The following is a 17,471-nucleotide window of genomic DNA, read 5'->3' as shown; positions in this document are numbered from 1 at the left end:
TTACTGATCCTCATTGCTTCCTGCGGTCGCCGTTTCTTTCTCGCCTTCCGTAGTTTGTCCCTCCGCGACAGCAGACACCTGGTCCTGCAGTGTGGCGCTGAACGCGGGAAGAACCCGCGACAAGTCCAGTGGGACAGCGGGGCAGTGGGAGGCAGCTCCAGTCTCTCCTGCGTCTCCAGTTGTGCAAAGCGCATGCAGAACGGCTTCTTCCAGTCTCGCCTCTACCCTCGGTTGCCCGTCCGTAGGCAGGTCCCGCGCACACACCGTCTTTCCTGAGAGTTCATCGGCAGGGTCCGCGTCTTCCTTCCGCTCGTCCTTCTCGCGAAATGCGTCGTGCGCTTCTCCCATCAAGACACCCGGATCACCGACTTGTGCGCCCTCGCTCTCGTGATCCGCGCTCTGATCTTCTGCTCCGCGCCGCCCCTCTTCCTCTGCCTCGTTCCCCTCGGAGGAAGAGACGCGAGACGAAAACGGAAAAACAGGGACAGAAGACTCCTCCCTGTTCTCGGCCCAAACGCCTGACATCGCGGCCACACTCGGCAGGGAAGAAACCGTCGCCTCAGCGGGACGAGAGCACGCCTCTCCGTTCTGCGGCAGCTCAGAAGCTAACTCAGGAGGCAGCGACGAGACAGGCAGGCACGTAGACACGCGCTCCGCGCTTCCTTCCAGGGACTGTGTAGACTGCGGAGGGTCAGAACATTCTGTAGGTTCGGCGGCACGAACGAAAAAAGCTGCGCTTCGCTCGTTTGCCTCATCCGACAACGCCGACGACTCTGTCCCTTCTGTCCCCTCGACGCCCACATCCCTCGCAATCTGAGAGGCTTGGACTTCTTCCACAGCTTCTGAGAGAGGGCGCTCGGGAAGTGGAGCCGAACGCGAGGCGGCGAAAGCGAAAGTCGGGGAGACGGCTCCAGGTAGAAGCATTTCCGCTCCGGCCTCTGAAAAGGCCAGATCAATCGAAGACGAGTGCGTGGACAAAAACGCCGAGGAAAGAGAAGCGCTTTTCGTTTCCGCCAGATTCTTTTGTGCCACAGCTTCCGCCTCTCCCTCCAAGTTGCAGATGCGCGTTCCACTCTCTTCCGACTTCTCTTCTCTTCTCGCCTCTCCTTCGCATTGCGCGGCTCCTTCTCCCGTGTCTCCACGTGTCTCTTCTCTCTCCTGCACGCCTTCTGCCCTCGGCACCACCGGCAGGTCTGTCGTTGATGGGCCTCGCAGCGTCGACACTTCGGGAGTTTGCTCGGCCGCGTCGAGTGGATCGGCGGACGGCGCAGAACCGGGGAAAGGCAGGGACGTAGCCGACACAGGCTCTGTCTCTTCTCGGACTGTCTCTGGGCTGATTCTCCCTCCTTCGATGTCGCGACTCGAAACCCCCAGTCCGGAAGCTTCTTCACTCGCAGCACCGCTACTCGCTGTACATACACTTGCTGCCAGCCCTGCAGCCAGAGCACTGAGCAGCGGAGTCGTCGCAGACATTCTCGCTTCAGGAACTTCGCTTGAGTTTGCACGGAGAGAGCCGCTCCCATCCGGAGCGCCGAGGACCGGTTCACTTGGCCCTCCGTCTCTTTCGGCTGGTTCGGCCACGGGGGTAGGCGAGCGCGCCGTCGCCTCGGTAGAGCGCGTCCGACAGGCTTCCGCACTCTGGAGACCAGCGCCGCTGAGAGCCTGGTCCCCCACATTTGGCCTTTGCAGAGGACTTGGCGAGACACTGCGCGCAGCGGCGGAGGGAGTCGCAAGCGAGCCCGCCGCATTCGCCCCCTGAGTTTGATTCGTCGGAAGCACGAGCGGACTCCCGTCACTTGCTCCGGGCACCGCCGCACTCGCCGCTTGCCCGGCCTTCTTCGCCGCTGCCGCAGCCGCCAAGGCCACTGGGGCCGGGAGCTTTCCAGCGGCGACGGCAGCGGCGCATGCAGCGAGGAGGGCTGGCGGGTTTCCGGCCGAGACGGGCGAGAGAGCCGGCAGAGGCGGAGGGGCCGGCGCGACGACCGGGGAGGGGACAGTCGGCTGACCTCGCGCAGCCAGGTCGGGCGACCGAGACGCGGGGGAAGGCGACGGCGCGGGGGAAGCGGCGAGATTGGCGAGAAGCGAAGCGACCGCCGACGCGCCCGGCCCAGGGGCGGACCGGCTCGCCAGGCCTTGGCCGGGCCCCACGCGCGTCGCCGCGCTCGCCAAAAGACTCGAGGCCTCGTTCCTCGCGAGGGCCGCAGGCGCGAGGAAGGGCGATGAGGCGGCGGAGGCCGGCTCGGCGTTGTCGCCGGTTTTCGCCGCTTCGTCCTTTCCGCCTTCTCTGCGGACTCCAGAAGGCAGCGCGGCGCCGAGAGCCGACAAGGAGACCGGAAGCGGGGCCAGGACCGGCGAAGCCTCTGCACTCGGCGTCGCACGGCCGCTGTCGGGCCGCCCGCCGCGCCCCGCAGGCAGCGCCGACAAGGGCTGAGACACGAGGCCTGGCAGCAGGCGACTCGAAGCGAGATGCTGCGGGAGGGACGCGGGGAGGAGCGCGGGCGAGGCCATCACCGAGGTCGCGCCCGGGACCGCGCGCACGCCGGGTGCCGACATCGCAGCCTTCGCGGCGGCGGCCGCCCGCGCAGCAGCCGCAGCCTGGACGAGGAGTCCGATGGCAGAGGAAGGAAGAACGGGGAAGGACGAGTTCGAAGCCTGGATGTTTCCACTCAACGCAGTCCCGGCAGCTCCGCCGGCCTCGCCGCCACTCTGTCCCGCGGGCGCGCAGCTCGTCGAACCGCTCGGAGTCTGGCCGCTGCTCGGGCCGTTCCTGGCGCCTGGAAGCCCCGCGCCGGGACTGTCTTCTTCTCTCCGGCCTTTGTCGGCCTGTGAAGCGCGCTTCGCGAGAGACGCGAGGCCTTCGCCCTTCGCCTCGCGGACGAGGCCGGAAGCTGCGACGGCGGCGAGGCTGCGCAGCATGTCTGAGTGAGCATTCCCTGGAGCCAGGAGGCTTCTGGCCGCCGCGCCGAGAGGCCCAGAGAGGGGCGATCCCGCCGGCTTCGCAGAGACCGTGTCCTCCTTCAGGTCGGCTGCAGCCGCGGAGGGCAAAGCTTTGGAGAAGGCGAGAGCCGCCAGAGACGGCGAGGCGGCAGGCGACGGCCGAGCCGTGCCGCGCGACGCGGAGGCCTCCGGACTCGGCGCAGCGGAGAGAGGCGGAAAGACGGGCGGGGTCTGCGCGGAGAGCGCAGGGAGGAGGGGAGGCGACGGGGCCGAAGAGACGGCGGGAAAGAGGGGCGAGGAGGCGGACGACGAGGGCGAGGCGGAGAGCGAGGCAAGCAGGGAGAGGGAAGGATTTGCACTGGAGGCAGACTGAGGCGCGAGAGCAGACGAGAGCCCCGGGCTCCGCTTCGGAGACGCCCGCGGAGGTGAAGAGGCCGGTGTCGAGAAGGACGACGCACTTGGGGCTGCGGCCTTGGACAGAGACGCCGACAACGTTTCTAACAGACTCTGGGGGCGCACCACCGTCGGAGTCCGCTGGGGCGCCGCGCCCGGCTGCGCAGAGCTCTTCCCCGCGTCTGCCGCGCTGTTTGGGCCGAGAGACGCCGCGAGAGAGAACAGGGGCGAGAGACTCGAGGACGCGAGCAAGGAAGAGAGGAGCTGCGAAGACGACGCAGGCAGCGGTAGACCTGCAGCCGACGAAGGCAAGAGCGGGAAGGGCGGACGATGCCCCTCGCCCCCGGCGAGCAGGGGAAGAAGCGGCGAGGCGGCGAGCGCAGCGGCGACATTTGCCGGGAGCGACGACCCGGCACGCGGCTCCAGAAACGCGAGCAGCGCCTCCTTCTGCTTCGCGGTGAGGGGCGGGAGGAGGGCGGGGTTGCTGGGGCCCGTCGCTCTGCCGGCTGCCGCCAGGTCCGGTTTCTTTTGCGTGGGGAGTGCAGCAACGTCTTTCTTTCGGGAGTCTTCGCCGTCGCCCTCCCAGACACCCTGCCTGCTTGCCATCTGCGTGGCCGGCGCCTCGCCCTCTTTCTTCCCTTCCGCGGCCTCGCCGAGAAGAGCCTGACCGACGGACGCCGCCTGGTGTCGCTTTCGTTCGCGCTCGTCTCTCTCTCGGCCTTCGCCGTCCTCGGAACTCAACACGCTGCTCTCTTCCGTCAACAGGCGCTTGATGCCGCCGCGCCCGACGCCTCCGTCGCCTCCCACAAGAACGAGGGCGTCTTGCCTCTCCACGGTGCCCATCCGCTGGAGAGGCACGCCCCCGGAGCGCCCCTGAATCATCGCCGCCCCGATGCGTGGTCCACTCGCGGCGTCTCTGCTGAACCCGCCCCGCGTCGCCTCGCCGGCGGGGACGTCTCCGTCCACCGCCTCGCCGTTCAGAGTCGCAAGCGCCCTGTCGTCTCTGGCGACGGACCCCGGACCCGGTGCGGCTGCGCCCCGCCCCCTTCGCCCCGCGAGGGCCTTGTCGGCCGCCTGGAGCGAGGGCGAGGAAGCCGCGGGCTTCTCGGTCTGCGGTCCCCACACCTGTCTCTTTCGGTGGACGCTCCAGAGGCCAGTTTGCTTGCCGCGGAGGACGCCCCGGAGTCTCAGGAGCAGCGCGTCGAGCGCTCGCGCCCTTGGGCTCTGCCAGCCTGCGCGGTCGGCGCTCGCGTGGCCCGAGGCCTGCGCGGCGCTCGCTCCCGAGACGGGTGGTTTCGCCCCGCACGAGGCCGGCTTCGAATTGTTTCGCCCAGACCGCGAGCGCGTCATGTACGAAGGGCCCTCGTCGTCGCCGCCGCGCCCGCGCTGCGCAGCCGCCTGGAGACACGTCAAGAGCGTATTCAGCTGGCGATAGGAGAACGCGAGGGAAGGCGCAAACGGCGACTGCGCATTCGAAAAGACCCGCGACGCAGCCTCTTTCTCGGCTGCGCCCGGAGCGCCGTCCTTCGCAGGCCGCTCGATGAAGAAACAGCCCGGCACGCACGCGAGAGGCACGTGGGGCGCGGCAGGCGGCGTCGCCGCCTTCGCGGATCGCGGCGGGAAGCCGCTTGCGCCTTTGCACCGGGGCTGGGGAGTCGGCGAGAACCAGGCAGGGACATTCGCGACGCGCCCCGGGGGCACGAAGCCCGAGTAGGTCGAGGGGAAGAAGTAGCCTTCCCGCAGATTCTCCAAAAAGAGTTCCTGAGCAGGCTGGCCGCGCGCGTCCACCTCGAGGTCCGAGTCGTGCGCTTCGTCCGCCGGGCGCGTCCCGACAGGATCCTGGGGAAACGCGAGACAGGAGAAAGGGACAAAAAAAGTAGAAGAACGCGCGAGACAGAAAGCGACAGAGGCAGGAAACAAAACGCGTCGCGGCGAGACGCGTAAAACAAGGAGACGGGAGAAACGTATATGGACCACCTCCAGGACGTGAGGCAGTGGGAGAAGGGCGCGGTAGAGAGAGAGGATGGAGAAGAGATGGCGAGGAAAAAAAGGGAAAAACGGAGCACCAAAAAAAGAAGAAAAAAAGTGGAACAAGAGACACGCGCAGGCGTGTCTCGCGGAAAACGGTCATGTCGTTCTTCTCCAGAAAAAAACACTCTTGCTGAGAACCTTCCCTCGACGTGTGGCGCACTGCCCCTGGCCTTCTTTGTGGACCGGTCTTCCCCTCGGGTTTGGTGGAAGGCGACGCGCGTACCTTGAGAACGTTCCACACCGACCGCTGGTGAAGCAGGTAGCCGCTGAAGACGTCGAATGGTAGCGAATTCTGCGCGTTGAAGAGGCGCATTGGCTCGGTACAACACTCCGCCTCGAGGCGCGCCATGGCCTGCACAGAAGGCGCAAAAAGCTGAAGATTTGGAAGAGGTACGCAAAAGGATCCCGATCGATGTGTCGGCCAGGAAGAAGGGAGAGACGGCGGAGAAAAAGAGAGCAGACAACAGACAAAAACAGAACGTGAGGCAGAAGCGGAGACAGAAGAGGAAGAAGAAAGAAAAGGGAAACGCACCTCCGCGACGAGTTCCTCGCGACGAAGCTGCTTGGAGCCGAGCAGGCGATTTTTCTTCTTGCTGCGCGCGGTGTCTTCCAGTTCTTGCAGCCGCCGCTTCAACCCGAACTGGTACTTGAAGCGATAGTAGAAGTCCTGGGAAGAAAAGAAACAAGTCACCCGCCACAGAGAGACCGCCTTGTTCAGCACGAGGGGGAAAAACGGTCCCGGAGGGAAAATGGGACATGTCCAAGGCGCCGTGAGCACGGCGGAAAAGTATTGGACTTCAGCGTATGCAAGCTGCGTGTGGATGCATGCGAGAGAAAGAGCGTGACAGGCAGAAGGGGAAGCAAAGCGAGGCTGTGGCGTCGCGGCAGAGATCGATCTGCGTAAGCGACGATAAAGTGGGGTTCGTTTCCTTTCTCCCGGAAGTCCAAAATGAGGAACTTTTACATGCGCGGCACAGAGTGGTGGGACCTGGTCAGGCAAACTCGACGCTCAGGGAGAAAAAAAACACCGCTCGTTGCTGGCGAAGGCTGAGGGAACAAGTGGAAGCGGCCTGCGGACAATCTCGAAGGGATTCTTGCGCCTGTACATTCAGCGCAACAGAGCCACTCGCGCGCTTACCACGCAGTCCTTCGTGCTTTTTCCGTCGAGGTAAGAGGCGATTTTCTCAAAGTTTTTCGGGTACATGAGGAACTTCTCGACGAACGTCCGCGCCTCCGACTCGGCCCAGACCGTGGAAGTCTTCTTTTCCAGTTCGACGAGAGCCACGTCCTTCAGCTGAGAGAGAAAGAGCAAAAGAGACACAGACTTCAGCATATATATATATATATATATATATATATCGGCCCGAAGCCCCACACAACCCGCTGGCCCGTGTCTCTCCCTTTCCTTTCCCTCCCTCTCCTCCTTTCCTTCTTTGCTTCCCTTCCCTCCTACCCCTGCCCTTTTGTCTTCCCCTGGCTCACCAGGGTACATCGGTCGTGGTAGGAGACGGCGCGGTCGAGGTCGAGGATGGCATAGTCGAGGTCTTTTTCGAGGAGGTCCACGGGGAAGACGCCGGCGCACTGCTCGGCCCGGCGTTCGAGCCGTTGGCGGAGACCCTGGCCGAGCGAGAAGAGACAGGAGTCTCTCCAGAAGACGCCCGGCCCCGTCAAGTTCGCGTAGTTCGCCTGCATCCACTCGCGTTTGGACTCGCGATTCGCCGCCTCTTCCTTCGCGCGCTGCCTGTCGGTGCCGCCTGCCGAAGTCGAGGGGACCGACGCCGAAGAGGGGAGGAAAGACGCGTCCTGAGGATTGCCGCCACGCGTGCTCCGCCGCCCCGAGCCGCCCTCGGCCGAGGCTTTCTTGTCCTCGCCCTCACACGCCCCGCTCTCGGCCTGCTCGCAGCCCCGCTGGTAAGGCGCGTTCCGGTTCCCGGTCCGGAACCCCGCAGGCAGGGAAACCAGCTGGTCGGGATGGTCCACGGCCCGGACCGGGAGGATGCCCCAGCTGAAGACGTCGCCCTCGCGGATCCTCGCGCGCTCCAAGGCTAGACGCTCTCTGAAAAGAAAGGAAAAGACAGAGCCCGTTGCGAGAGAGAGAGCCCGTTGCGAGAGAGAGAGACCGTTGCGAGAGAGAGAGCCCGTTGCGAGAGAGAGAGCATGGTGCAGAGAACAACGCAAGAACGGGGCGCGGAAAGCGAGAACAGGGAGTTTCGACGCCCCCGCACAAATGTGGGGGTGCGAGAGAAAAGGATGGAGAAAAGCGGGCCGAAAGGCGCAGATGTGTGTTGTGCAGAGAGACATCGAAAAAGGAAAAACGGCGTGCGCGGCCGGAGAGTTGAAAGGGGCTGCTGTCAACTTGGCAGGACAGCCGGGTGGCAAAAACGCGACACAAACGCCGAGTGGAGGCCCAGCTAGAGACGGCACGCAGCCTGGGTCAAGGAAAAGCTGGGCAAACAGATATCTCTCTCTTTCCTATCTCCGCAGTTTTCCCGCAAAGACTCCCGGAACCGGCGGGGGTTCACAGCCTCTGTCTTCAGGACTTACTTGCGCCAAGGTTTGAAGAGCGCGCGGCACAGGCGCTTCTGTTGCCGGAGGAGATTCTGCATTTTGACCTTGCGCTGGGCCACGACGCGCCAAACTCGACTCACGCCTTCGGGCTCGATCGCCCGTCTCCGCTCGCCGCCGACCCCCGCCCACGCCTCGCCGAAGTCTTGCCGGGAGTTCTTCTCTTCGCCGCCTTCGCACGTCTCGACGGCTGCCAAGAGCGACAGAGAGCCTCTGTGCGCGTCAGCCCCTTCGGGCGCTTCGCACGAGGCAGACGGCGACTTATCTGAGCACGCCGGACTTCCCACTGTGCTTTTGTCTTCCCTCTCTTCGGATTTGTCGTCCCTCTCTCTCCTCTTCCCCGTGCACTTGCTCGCCCCTTTCCCGCCTCGGCCGCCTCTTCCAGTGCGGCCGCGCCCGCCCTTCCCCGCTCCGTCCGGGCCCTCGGCGCGCGCGTGCATGCCGGTCAGGCCGCGTTTCTCTTCGTCACCCTTTTTCTCCTTTGCATCTGAGCCGGCGACGCCGTGCGCGCCTCCCCGCCCTTTTCCTTCGACCGCCTCTCTCTCGGCTTCCTTCGACGAGAGAGGCCCGTTCGGCGTCGCAGGCGCAGCGGCGAACTCGCCTTTCTCGCCGCTCTCTTCTTTGTCGCTCGGCGACGGCGCGGGGCGCGCGGGCTCGGCTTCGGCCTCGACAGACCGCGCCGCCGCCTCTTCTTCCGACAGCTCCAAGGCGACCTGCCACGGCTCGACGGTGCTCGGTTTGTGGGGGAGGAAGAAGGCCAGCTCGACGTACTCTTCCTTGCTCCGGTCCCGCACGAGGCTTTCCACGGAGAGATGCAAACGGCGAGCGGGCGTGCTGGCCCATCGCCGCTCTCGCTCCGCAATCGAAATCGCCTGGACCACGTCGGGGACAGAGAGCCCCAGCGCTCGCAGAGACGCCCGCCACTGCCGCAGAGACGCTCCCGCAGCCCGGGAGGCCGCAGGCCTCCTCGAGGATGGCCCGTCTTGAGATTTCTCACTCGGAGCGCAGCGAGACGGGTCTCTCCCGCTCGGAGACGAGGCCCCGCGATCACTCGGCGACGCTTCCTCGTCGCTCTTCTCTGCATGCCAGCACTTGTCGCACAGCTCCAAGGCCTGTCTTTGAAAGCGAAGCAGTGCCTCCTGCTGGTCTTGCCGCGCTCGGCTGAGCAGCTTCAGCGCGTCTTCCATGACGAAGTAGTCCTCTCCGCTCTCCGTCCTCCGCCGCTTCTCGTCCTCTCGCGTCTCCGTCGACGCCTCGTCCGCGACCGCCCCGCCCTCGCTCGCTCGCTTCCGCTTCTTCGTCTCGTCGTCGAAGCTGGACGCGCCGACAGAGGGCGACGCACACGCCGCAGCCGAACAGGCCCGAAAGGCGGAACTCGAGTCAGCGACTTCCACGCAACACGTGCACTTGGGGATGCGACACCGAGGCGGCGAGGGCGGAGCCGAGACGCGCGGCGCGAGAAACGGAGGCTTGTTCCGCACCAGCGCCGCCGAGGAGACAACCGGGCCCTGCAGAGAGTCGGCAGGCGGGTTTTCAGACGCAGACGGAGCCCCCTGGCTGTCGCGGAGGACGTCTTCCTTTCCTTCACTCGCCCGGACACCAGGCGCGGCCTCCGACGGCTGCGAAGCCGCCTCGGGCGAGGAACGCTTCGAACCCGAGGAACCTTGCCCAGCGTCTCGACTGCCTCCGCGGTTCAGCGCGCCTGTCGCTTCCTCGTTCGCCCCTGCACACTCCGTCGCTTCGGCCCTCTCGTCGTCGCGCGTTTCGACGTCGAGTTTCAGCCTGCACTCGAACGGCATCTCGCGAAGCCAGCCCACAGGCAAGCAGTCCCGTCTCACGCAAAGGACGACGCGCTCGACGCTCCCGCCTCCGAATCCGGGAAGCGACGCCCAGCGCTTCTCTTCTTCGGTCTTGCCTCCCTCGTCCTCGTCCGTGCCCGGAGCGAGAGCCGCGCCGCCAGAAGGCCCTGCGGGCCCGGACTTTTGCGCAGCGGGCCCCCTCGGGTCTCCTCCCTTTCCAAGTCCCCGGCATTCTCTCTCCACGGCCGACAGCGAGGAGGCCGCCGAGTTGGAGCCCAACCAGCCAGCCGACACGCCGCTCGCTGTCTCCCCGCCCCAGACCGTCGCGGGGACGGGGGGATCGAACCAGATCGCTGGGCTCTGCGGCAGGGCGGCGAAGGGCGAGAGACAAGACGCCGCAAACGCCTGCGAAGAGAACTCCCTTCGCTCGCTCGAGCTCGAGAACGGCGGGCCAGTCCGCGGCGTTTTGGATCCTGGGAAACCGTCCGTGTGCGAACTCAGGGACCGCCCGCCCTTCCGGTCTTCTTCGCCGACGCTCTCTGCCGCGCCTTCCTCGCCGAGCTCCCGGGAGTCGAGCCCTTCGTCTTCGCACGAGCCTCCCGCGCCGCCCTCGCCTCCACCGGCGGTTCTCGGGGACGAGGCTCCCGCACACGCGACCGCGGTCGCCGCGGCGACGGCCGAGGCCAGGGCACTTGCGTCTTGGCGGCTGAGAGGCTCACGGACTTGGACGACGGCGACCTGCGAGATTTCGCGGAGAAACTGGAGCAGCGAGACGAGCGCCCGACGCCGATTCGTCGCGCGAATCCCCGTGGAGATGTCCTCGCCGTGAGACAGCCAAGGGCCTCGCCGGAGCCCGTCGGGCCCCACGGCCGGCTGCAGGTGTTGCGCGGCCAGGAAGAGAGCCGGTAGAGCGGGCGGCGCCGGCGGCGAGAAGCCCGACGCGCCGGCAGACAGCGCCACCGTCCCCTCGTGTGTCCCGGCTCCGCAAGGCCTCCCTGGAAGCGCGCGCTCGGTCGAAGTCAGAAAACAATCGGCTCTACGTTTCGTCCGCTCCCAAAACGACGCTGCCGCGCGAAGGCACGCCTCCTCGTGCACGTGCCTGGTCGCCATCGAGAACAGCTCAAGAGGAAGGCGCTGCTGCTTCGCTGCGCGTTCCGCCTCCACCCAGTCGCTTCCGCCGCGCCCCGTCGCCGCCCGGCCGCCGCGCTTCTTCCCGCCCCCCGCCGTCCGCTGTCCCGGCCCCGCAAGGCTCTTCCCCTTGGGCAAGGCTCCACGGCCGCTGCATGCGCCCGGGAAAATTTCGCCCTTCTCGTTCGCTAGCTGCGCGTCACCGGCACCCTCGCCGGCTGAGGCCTCGAGGAAGAACGCGTTTCCGCTGGATCCCCAGGCCGAAGAGACAGTCGAGAAGCGCTCGGCAGCCCCGGGGATCGGCTGGCCACCCATAGCCGAGGACAGAGCATGCGCTGAGGCGCCCCGGAGGTCGCCGTCGCCTTGGGCCTCATCCGCCGCGGAGCTCGGCAGAACAGAGAGGGCCTCCTCGGAGTCCGTCTCGCCTGGGGCGAGAGACGGAGACGAGTCAACCGCGCTCGCGGCGTCGCCCTGTCGCCCTGTAGCCGGAAGGCCGCCGAGCGTCTGCGTTCTCGCTCGCTTTCCGTCCTTTCCCGAGTCCAAAAGAAGGCCTTCCCCCCCGGCACCCACCGAGAACGCCGAAGACAGAGAGAATGTCCCCGATTCGTCCCCTAGACTCATGCGGCTGTCGACGTCTCCTTCCGGCTCTCCGTCTTCGTTGGTGTCCGTGCCGTCCTCGGCGGGGCCTCTCACGACATGCCCCGCGACGCCCACCTCGGCGCCGTCGCCCGTGAGTGCGTGTGTGCGCTCAGCGCCCTCCTGGGGCGTCTCGGGAACGCCCGTCTCGGTCTCCTCGCCGTCTCCCAGCAAGTCGCTCTGCTCAGCTCCGCGTGGAGGCCCTCCTGAGTCCGCAGGTCTGCCGAGAAAGCCGCCCGACGCGCCTCGCTCAGGCGTACTGGGACACGCCTCGAAATCGAATTCGATCGGACACGTCGCACTGGAATCCGAGGTGACCGAGGGGAGCAACAGCGTCAGATGCGAGGCCGCGCGCGGGCGGCTCGGCCGCGCCGGGGGGATCTGCGCCGAGCACGCGTCTCCTGAGGAGTCTCCCTGGTCTTCGTCCTGGCCCACAGCTCCGCCCGACGCGAGGGGCGACGACGGCAGAGAAGACGCCACGCTTTCGGAAACAGCCAGCGTCAGCGGCGCGTCGCCGAACGACGCCGACCACGCCGAAGGCGGCAACCAGGCGCCGTCGCCGCGGTCAGGTCCGCAGACCCCCGGCAGCGCGAACAGAGCCCGCGAGTCCTCTGACAGGGCGTCCACAGCAGGCGGAAGGCCCGCGGAAGCCGGCGGGAGAAAGTAGGGGGCGAGGCCGAACTCCTTCGGAGACGCAGTCGGGGGAAAGGGAGCGTGCAGGGTGCGACTCGAGAGCGTCAGGCGGGCGAACGGCGAAATTTCGCATTCCGCCACGTTCTGGAACTCCTTCTCCAACATACCGATATCCTCCTCTGCTGCCCCAACGGCCGCGAGAAGCGTTTCGCGCACGCGGCGGATCTTCTGCTCGAGCCTTCTGCGCAGGACGGAGCTGGCCGCACGAGCGCGAAGACGCCTGGACTGGCGGCGCCCCTGCCGAAGGACCCGCAGAGGCAGGACGGACGACATACTGGTCCCACGGAAAGACGCGAGAGGACCGTTTTTCGCGGTCTGGTCCACGGCGAACGACCCATCCCCGGCTTTGTCTCCGGACGGTCGGCCCGTCTCGCTGTTCTCCCAGTCGTCCATCTCTTCCTCTTCTGCGTCTTCTGCCTCCCTCGTCTTTTCCGCGCCGACGCCCTCCGAGTCTTCCTCGCCACTCGCCGCCTCTGGACCCCTGTCTCTTCTCGCTCTCGAAAGAGAGCGACGAGGCGAGCGCGAAGAGAGACTCACGGCTGCCTGCGTTTCCAGATCCAGGTCGCGAAGCAGCAGCGAGGCGGTCTCGGCGAAACGCCGCTCCTCCGCCCTCAGTTCCTCCTCGACCTGCGCCCCCGTCTGCTCCAGGGCGCGGAGGAGGCGAAAGAGCTGGGGATCCGCGACAAGCAAACAGTCTCCGGAAGGAGAAACTTCCTTCTCCAAGGGCGATGAACCCGGCGGCGCTGGAGAAGACGAACAGGGAAAACGCGAAGACAGCGGAGCACCTCCGTCCGGAGACCCCGCGGCTTCTCGCTCGCTGTCTCCTTCCGTCTCAACTGCTCGAGAAAGACAGAGAGAGGGTACGCACGAAGACGCGTTCTCTTTCGACGGAGGGAGGAGATCGCCGTCATCGCGGGCATCTGTTTTAACTCCACCTATCGCTTTGTCGCCTGCTCCGGAAACAGCGCTGCGCTCTGCGTCGGTCTTCTCTTCCTCCTTGACATCCGCCACGAGAGACGACAGAAGTGCACCCGAGAGGCGTTCGTCTGTCGAAGGCTCCACTGAGTTGCTGTCGGGTGCCTCGCTCTCTTCGCGTTCGCGCGTCTCCTCCGTCAATGCCTCTGCATCCCCCTCGCGTGCTTCCCTCTCGACCGGCCTCTCCGCCTCTGCTGGCTCATTTCCCTTGTTCTTCTCTGCCGCAGCATCCGCGGAGTCGGACGGTCCCTCGTCTTTGGTTTCGTGTTCTTCAGCCTTGAGAAAGCAGACTGAGAGCGGGGTAATCTTGCACAAGTCCTCGTGCTGTGTCGGAAGCGCCGCGCCTGCTCCACTCTCGCTGCCTTCTTCGCGGGCCTTTGCCGCCGCCTCTTGCGCCTTCTTCGCCAGCGCCTTGTGGAGGGCTGCGAGGCCCATGCCCACGATGTTTTCGGTTCGGTCTGCCTCTTTCTGAACTGGGGCCGGTCCAGGCGGGGGAAGCGGGGAATGAGGAAACAGGGAATCGCCGGTCGAAGTCCCCGAAAAAACAAGAAGGTCCAAGCGCGGCTCGGCAGCCCCTAGGGCACTGCCGGCGGAAGCGTCATCTGTGTGCGGTGACCCCAGCAGCAGGCGACGGGACGGCGGTGTAGGTCCCCCGGGGACAGGTGTATGTACAGCCGGGGAGCCGCCCGGCTGGGTGCCGGAATCGAGCGAGGCAACCTCCTCCTTGCGCTCCGCTGGAACGGGTTTCCCTGCGTCGAGAGACGGTTGGCGCTGAGAAGAAAAGAGGGGCGAGGAAGCAGTGACGGAGCACGACGAGAGGCCAGAGACGGCGAGGGAAGACGAACTGCTGGATGAAAAGGACGACGTGAGGAAGTCAGGAGAAAGCGACGAAGCACCGACTGACAGGGAAGACGACGCGCCTAATCCCGGCTCCATGTGAAGCCCCATGGACGAGGACACGGCCGCCGCCGCGTTTGCCGACGAGGCCGAGTCCTCGTCGTCTTGCAGCGCAGAATGCATTTTGCGCAGGAGGTCGTCGTCCTCCTCTTCCACGGCGAAGGCCGCATCATACAGATCGGAAGAAAGGGACCGACTCAGAAAGGCGCCTGAAAGCACGGAACCTGACGACTCGAAGGACGATGAATTCGACAGCGGGGGACTGACAGCCAACCGTCCGCCGTCGGCTGCTGGCCCGCCCGAGGCAGCCTGGGGATCCTCGGGAAGGCGAGAACCATCATGTTGTTCGTGGCCGACCTGGGGTTCAGACAAAGAGGAAACTTGAGACTCGGGACAGGAAGTGCCCTCGCTCGAGGGCAGTGCCATCCTGGACCCGCCAGAAGGGGGAGAAGATACGCAAGGACAGACGGCAACGTTCCCCGGTGCCAGGCCCTTTCATGGATGAAAAAAAGCGGGCAAAAGACAAAAAACAACACCGTCGAAAGAAACAGATCTCACAACATCCGAACGCAACCCCTCGACACGAGACGCCGAAATCTTGCCCTCTTCCATACGGAAAAAGGTCCGACGGAGAGAGCTGAAAGAATAACCGTCTCGCAAGAACTCCGCGTACCAACACGAAGTGCATGCAACCCCTGCGAAAAACAGGACGCTCCGTCCGATCGGCCCGTACACCAGCGGGAATATCGCAGCGCCTCCCGTTCGCTTTCCTTCGGCCGCCGTGGACACCAAAGTCGGTTCTCACTGCAAATTCCAGAAAGATTTTTCTGTGGTTCTTCAGAAAGTGGAATCCAGAAAAACGCTGCGCAAGGAAGAAGGCACTGGAGTGCTGTCTGTACCCCGGCAGTACAGCCCCGGTGACGCATTCTGGAGGCTGGCGAATCGTTTCGTTTACGGAGGCTGAAAGCGGAGAGTTGTCAGGCTGGAAAAGGCTACCCTCGTAGAGCCAGTTCTGTAGAGAAGCGAAAGAAGAAGCAGAAGCGAGGCTCACGCACAAAACACGTTACACAGAGCAAAAGGATATTCGGCGAGAATCCGGTGCTGCCTGTATCTATGGTTAGAAGCTAGCTTGCGTGTAGCGGCGTTCTCCACGTCAAAGAGCACATTTCACATAACACACTCCACCGCACCAAAGCGCCGATGGCCATTTCCTCTCCTTCTTGCTGCCACCGTTGCCGTGTCTGGTGAGCCCAACACGAACACCTGATCCTCGCTGGAACCGCGCGACGACGGCCGGAGTGTTACCTCCACCTGGCGCACAGCCCGGCCCCGGTGGAACAAGGGCGAAACTCACGAACACGAAAGATTGTGCCTCCAGATCGAAAAGAGATTCGCCTTCAGCCCTTTTCCCTACTGTGATCAACTTCGCAGGCTAGAAGGCAAGCCTTGTCTCCGGTGGACCAGCCGGCAGGATATTCAGAGCGAAACTTGGCAGCGCCAGGGACCGCCGCACAGAGCATGCACCCGTGCCCCGCCCGCCCGAGCCAGTCGCTGTAGAGGCGCACCGATTCACTCGCGGGGAGTGATTGCCCGCAAAGCAGTCACCGGAGTGCTGTTTTTTTCTTGGATTGTGTTGCCTGTGAGTTGTTGAAGCGCGCTGCTGTCATCTGGTGGCATTTCACCAAGCAGTTCCTCTGTCTGTCACTCAAACCTAACAATGGCGAGAACAGGTAGAATGCAGCAGCGCCCGCAGGTTCAGGTCGACGGCCCGGAAGTTGATGGCCGTTTGCTTAGGAGGAGTTTTGTTGATTTCAGGCCGGGAAGTCTTCGGAAGCGGGCAGAGTGGAGGCAGCCTTCGTCGGAATTTGGCGTCACAGGCAGCTGGCCCCCAGACTCAAACAGATGTCACGACTGGAGTTGCAACTTGTAATGTTACGAGCGGAGGCGTGGGCGCACCAGCTACCGCGACATTGACTTTCTCGCAGGGTTCCCTCACAGGTACCTTACAGTGTTTGGGTGAGACAAACAAAGCAGTGCCCGAAAATCTTCAGACCGTCTGCGATGGATATACTGCCACCGCGACGCTACTAGAAGCGGATACCTCTAGCTGCCAGATTGGCTCTCATAAATTGGGCAACAAGGTGACGCTGGGCAGCATCCTCGGAACAACTCCCGAGGTGAAGTGGACTCGAATAGGGGAAGAGGAGCATAACAGCCAAGTGTGGAGACTCCAGCTAGCAGAAACAGACCTTCCCCTGGCAGACAAAACATTTTTCGTGGGCTGTCAAAAAGGGGCGTCAACCGACCCGTCATGTAAAGTGACCGTGAACGTGAATGCCCGACCCTCGGCGGTTGACGACACCAACGTTGTCACCTGCGCATACGGCAAAGACAGCAACCAGAAAGCCGTGGAAGTGGAGATGTCACAAGACAAAAACACTCTCACCATTGACTGTGGGAAGGACGGATCTATGCAGCCTGCTGAATTCACATCTCAGTACTGCTCCCCCGAGGGAGACACGTTGGAGGAATGCTCCAAGGCGAACTACTCTGATATTCTTCCCACTTTTGAAACCAGCTGGTGGACCGAAGCGGAGAACGACAGTTCCCCGGCTGTGTTGACCATCCCGAAGGCCGACTTCCCAGGTGAAGACCAGCGCCTCCTTCTAGGGTGCGCTCCCAAAACAACAGCTGCGCAAAATGCTACAAAGGGATCCAGTCAGTCTGAGTCGGTGAAAACATCCTGTCGGGTTGTTGTTACTGTCAAGGCGGCGAGCTCGGCCTCGTCTGCATCATTCACCTCGCAAACTGTAGCTGCGACCGCTGGAGCAACTGTTCTACCAGCGCTGTTGGCTGGTTCGTTCTAAGCTGGTTGGCAAGTTTCGATTTTTTCGGAAGTCTCAAGTTGCTTCCGTCACTGCACAAAATCGAATGGCTATACGATTGTAGCTGCCATTTTTGCCTGGTTATTCCCGGACGTCTCTTGGAGATGTAACTCTTGGGCAACCAGAATCCTGTTGTGGTCGTGGGTCTTCCAGGTGTGGAGCAATTCTCTTGTTTGTGTGAGAATGGATTCTTCCTGTCCGAGACATATTCGAAGGCACGTTAGAGGGCTTTGGCTGCCACCATCGATTGTGAATGCCGTCACTTTGATTTTTGGATCATGTTCGAGCGGTACCGCAACAATGTGCCCACCCCACATGGACTTGAAGAGCTGTAATGACGAGCGAATAGCGTCATCTGCCTCGAGGATGCCTACGATGCATGAGCGAAAAATGCCGTGTACACCTTCAACCATTTACAAAGGGCCTCGAGGGGGGCACCGCCTTCCTCTAACAAAACCTCCAATTCACAAGTAGCCGCATTCGTGTTCAGTCGCGATCGCCTCATAAATATCACCCCTTTTTGTCGCTACCC

General features: G+C 63.9%; 2 protein-coding genes across 2 annotated transcripts; one reads left to right on the top strand and one right to left on the bottom strand.

The window, feature by feature from the left end:
- NCLIV_004480 (putative myb-like DNA-binding domain-containing protein) lies at nt 1–14,480 on the bottom strand (the record flags this gene model as incomplete). The annotated part of the gene is made up of 6 exons (XM_003879957.1): nt 1–5,169; nt 5,585–5,734; nt 5,894–6,028; nt 6,500–6,655; nt 6,844–7,417; nt 7,906–14,480. 6 exons carry the CDS (start codon nt 14,478–14,480, stop codon nt 1–3), a joined length of 12,759 nt encoding a protein of 4,252 aa, XP_003880006.1.
- Nucleotides 14,481–15,832: 1,352 nt separating this feature from the next.
- NCLIV_004471 (srs domain-containing protein) lies at nt 15,833–16,921 on the top strand (the record flags this gene model as incomplete). The annotated part of the gene is made up of 1 exon (XM_003879956.1): nt 15,833–16,921. One exon carries the CDS (start codon nt 15,833–15,835, stop codon nt 16,919–16,921), a length of 1,089 nt encoding a protein of 362 aa, XP_003880005.1.
- Between the last annotated feature and the right edge of the window lie 550 nt (nt 16,922–17,471).

This window comes from Neospora caninum, chromosome Ib (genome assembly GCF_000208865.1).
Source record: "Neospora caninum Liverpool complete genome, chromosome Ib".
Taxonomy (NCBI): Eukaryota; Apicomplexa; class Conoidasida; order Eucoccidiorida; family Sarcocystidae; genus Neospora; species Neospora caninum.
The sequence above is the reverse complement of the archived record's forward strand: the minus strand, read 5'-3'. Positions and strand labels throughout refer to the sequence as shown.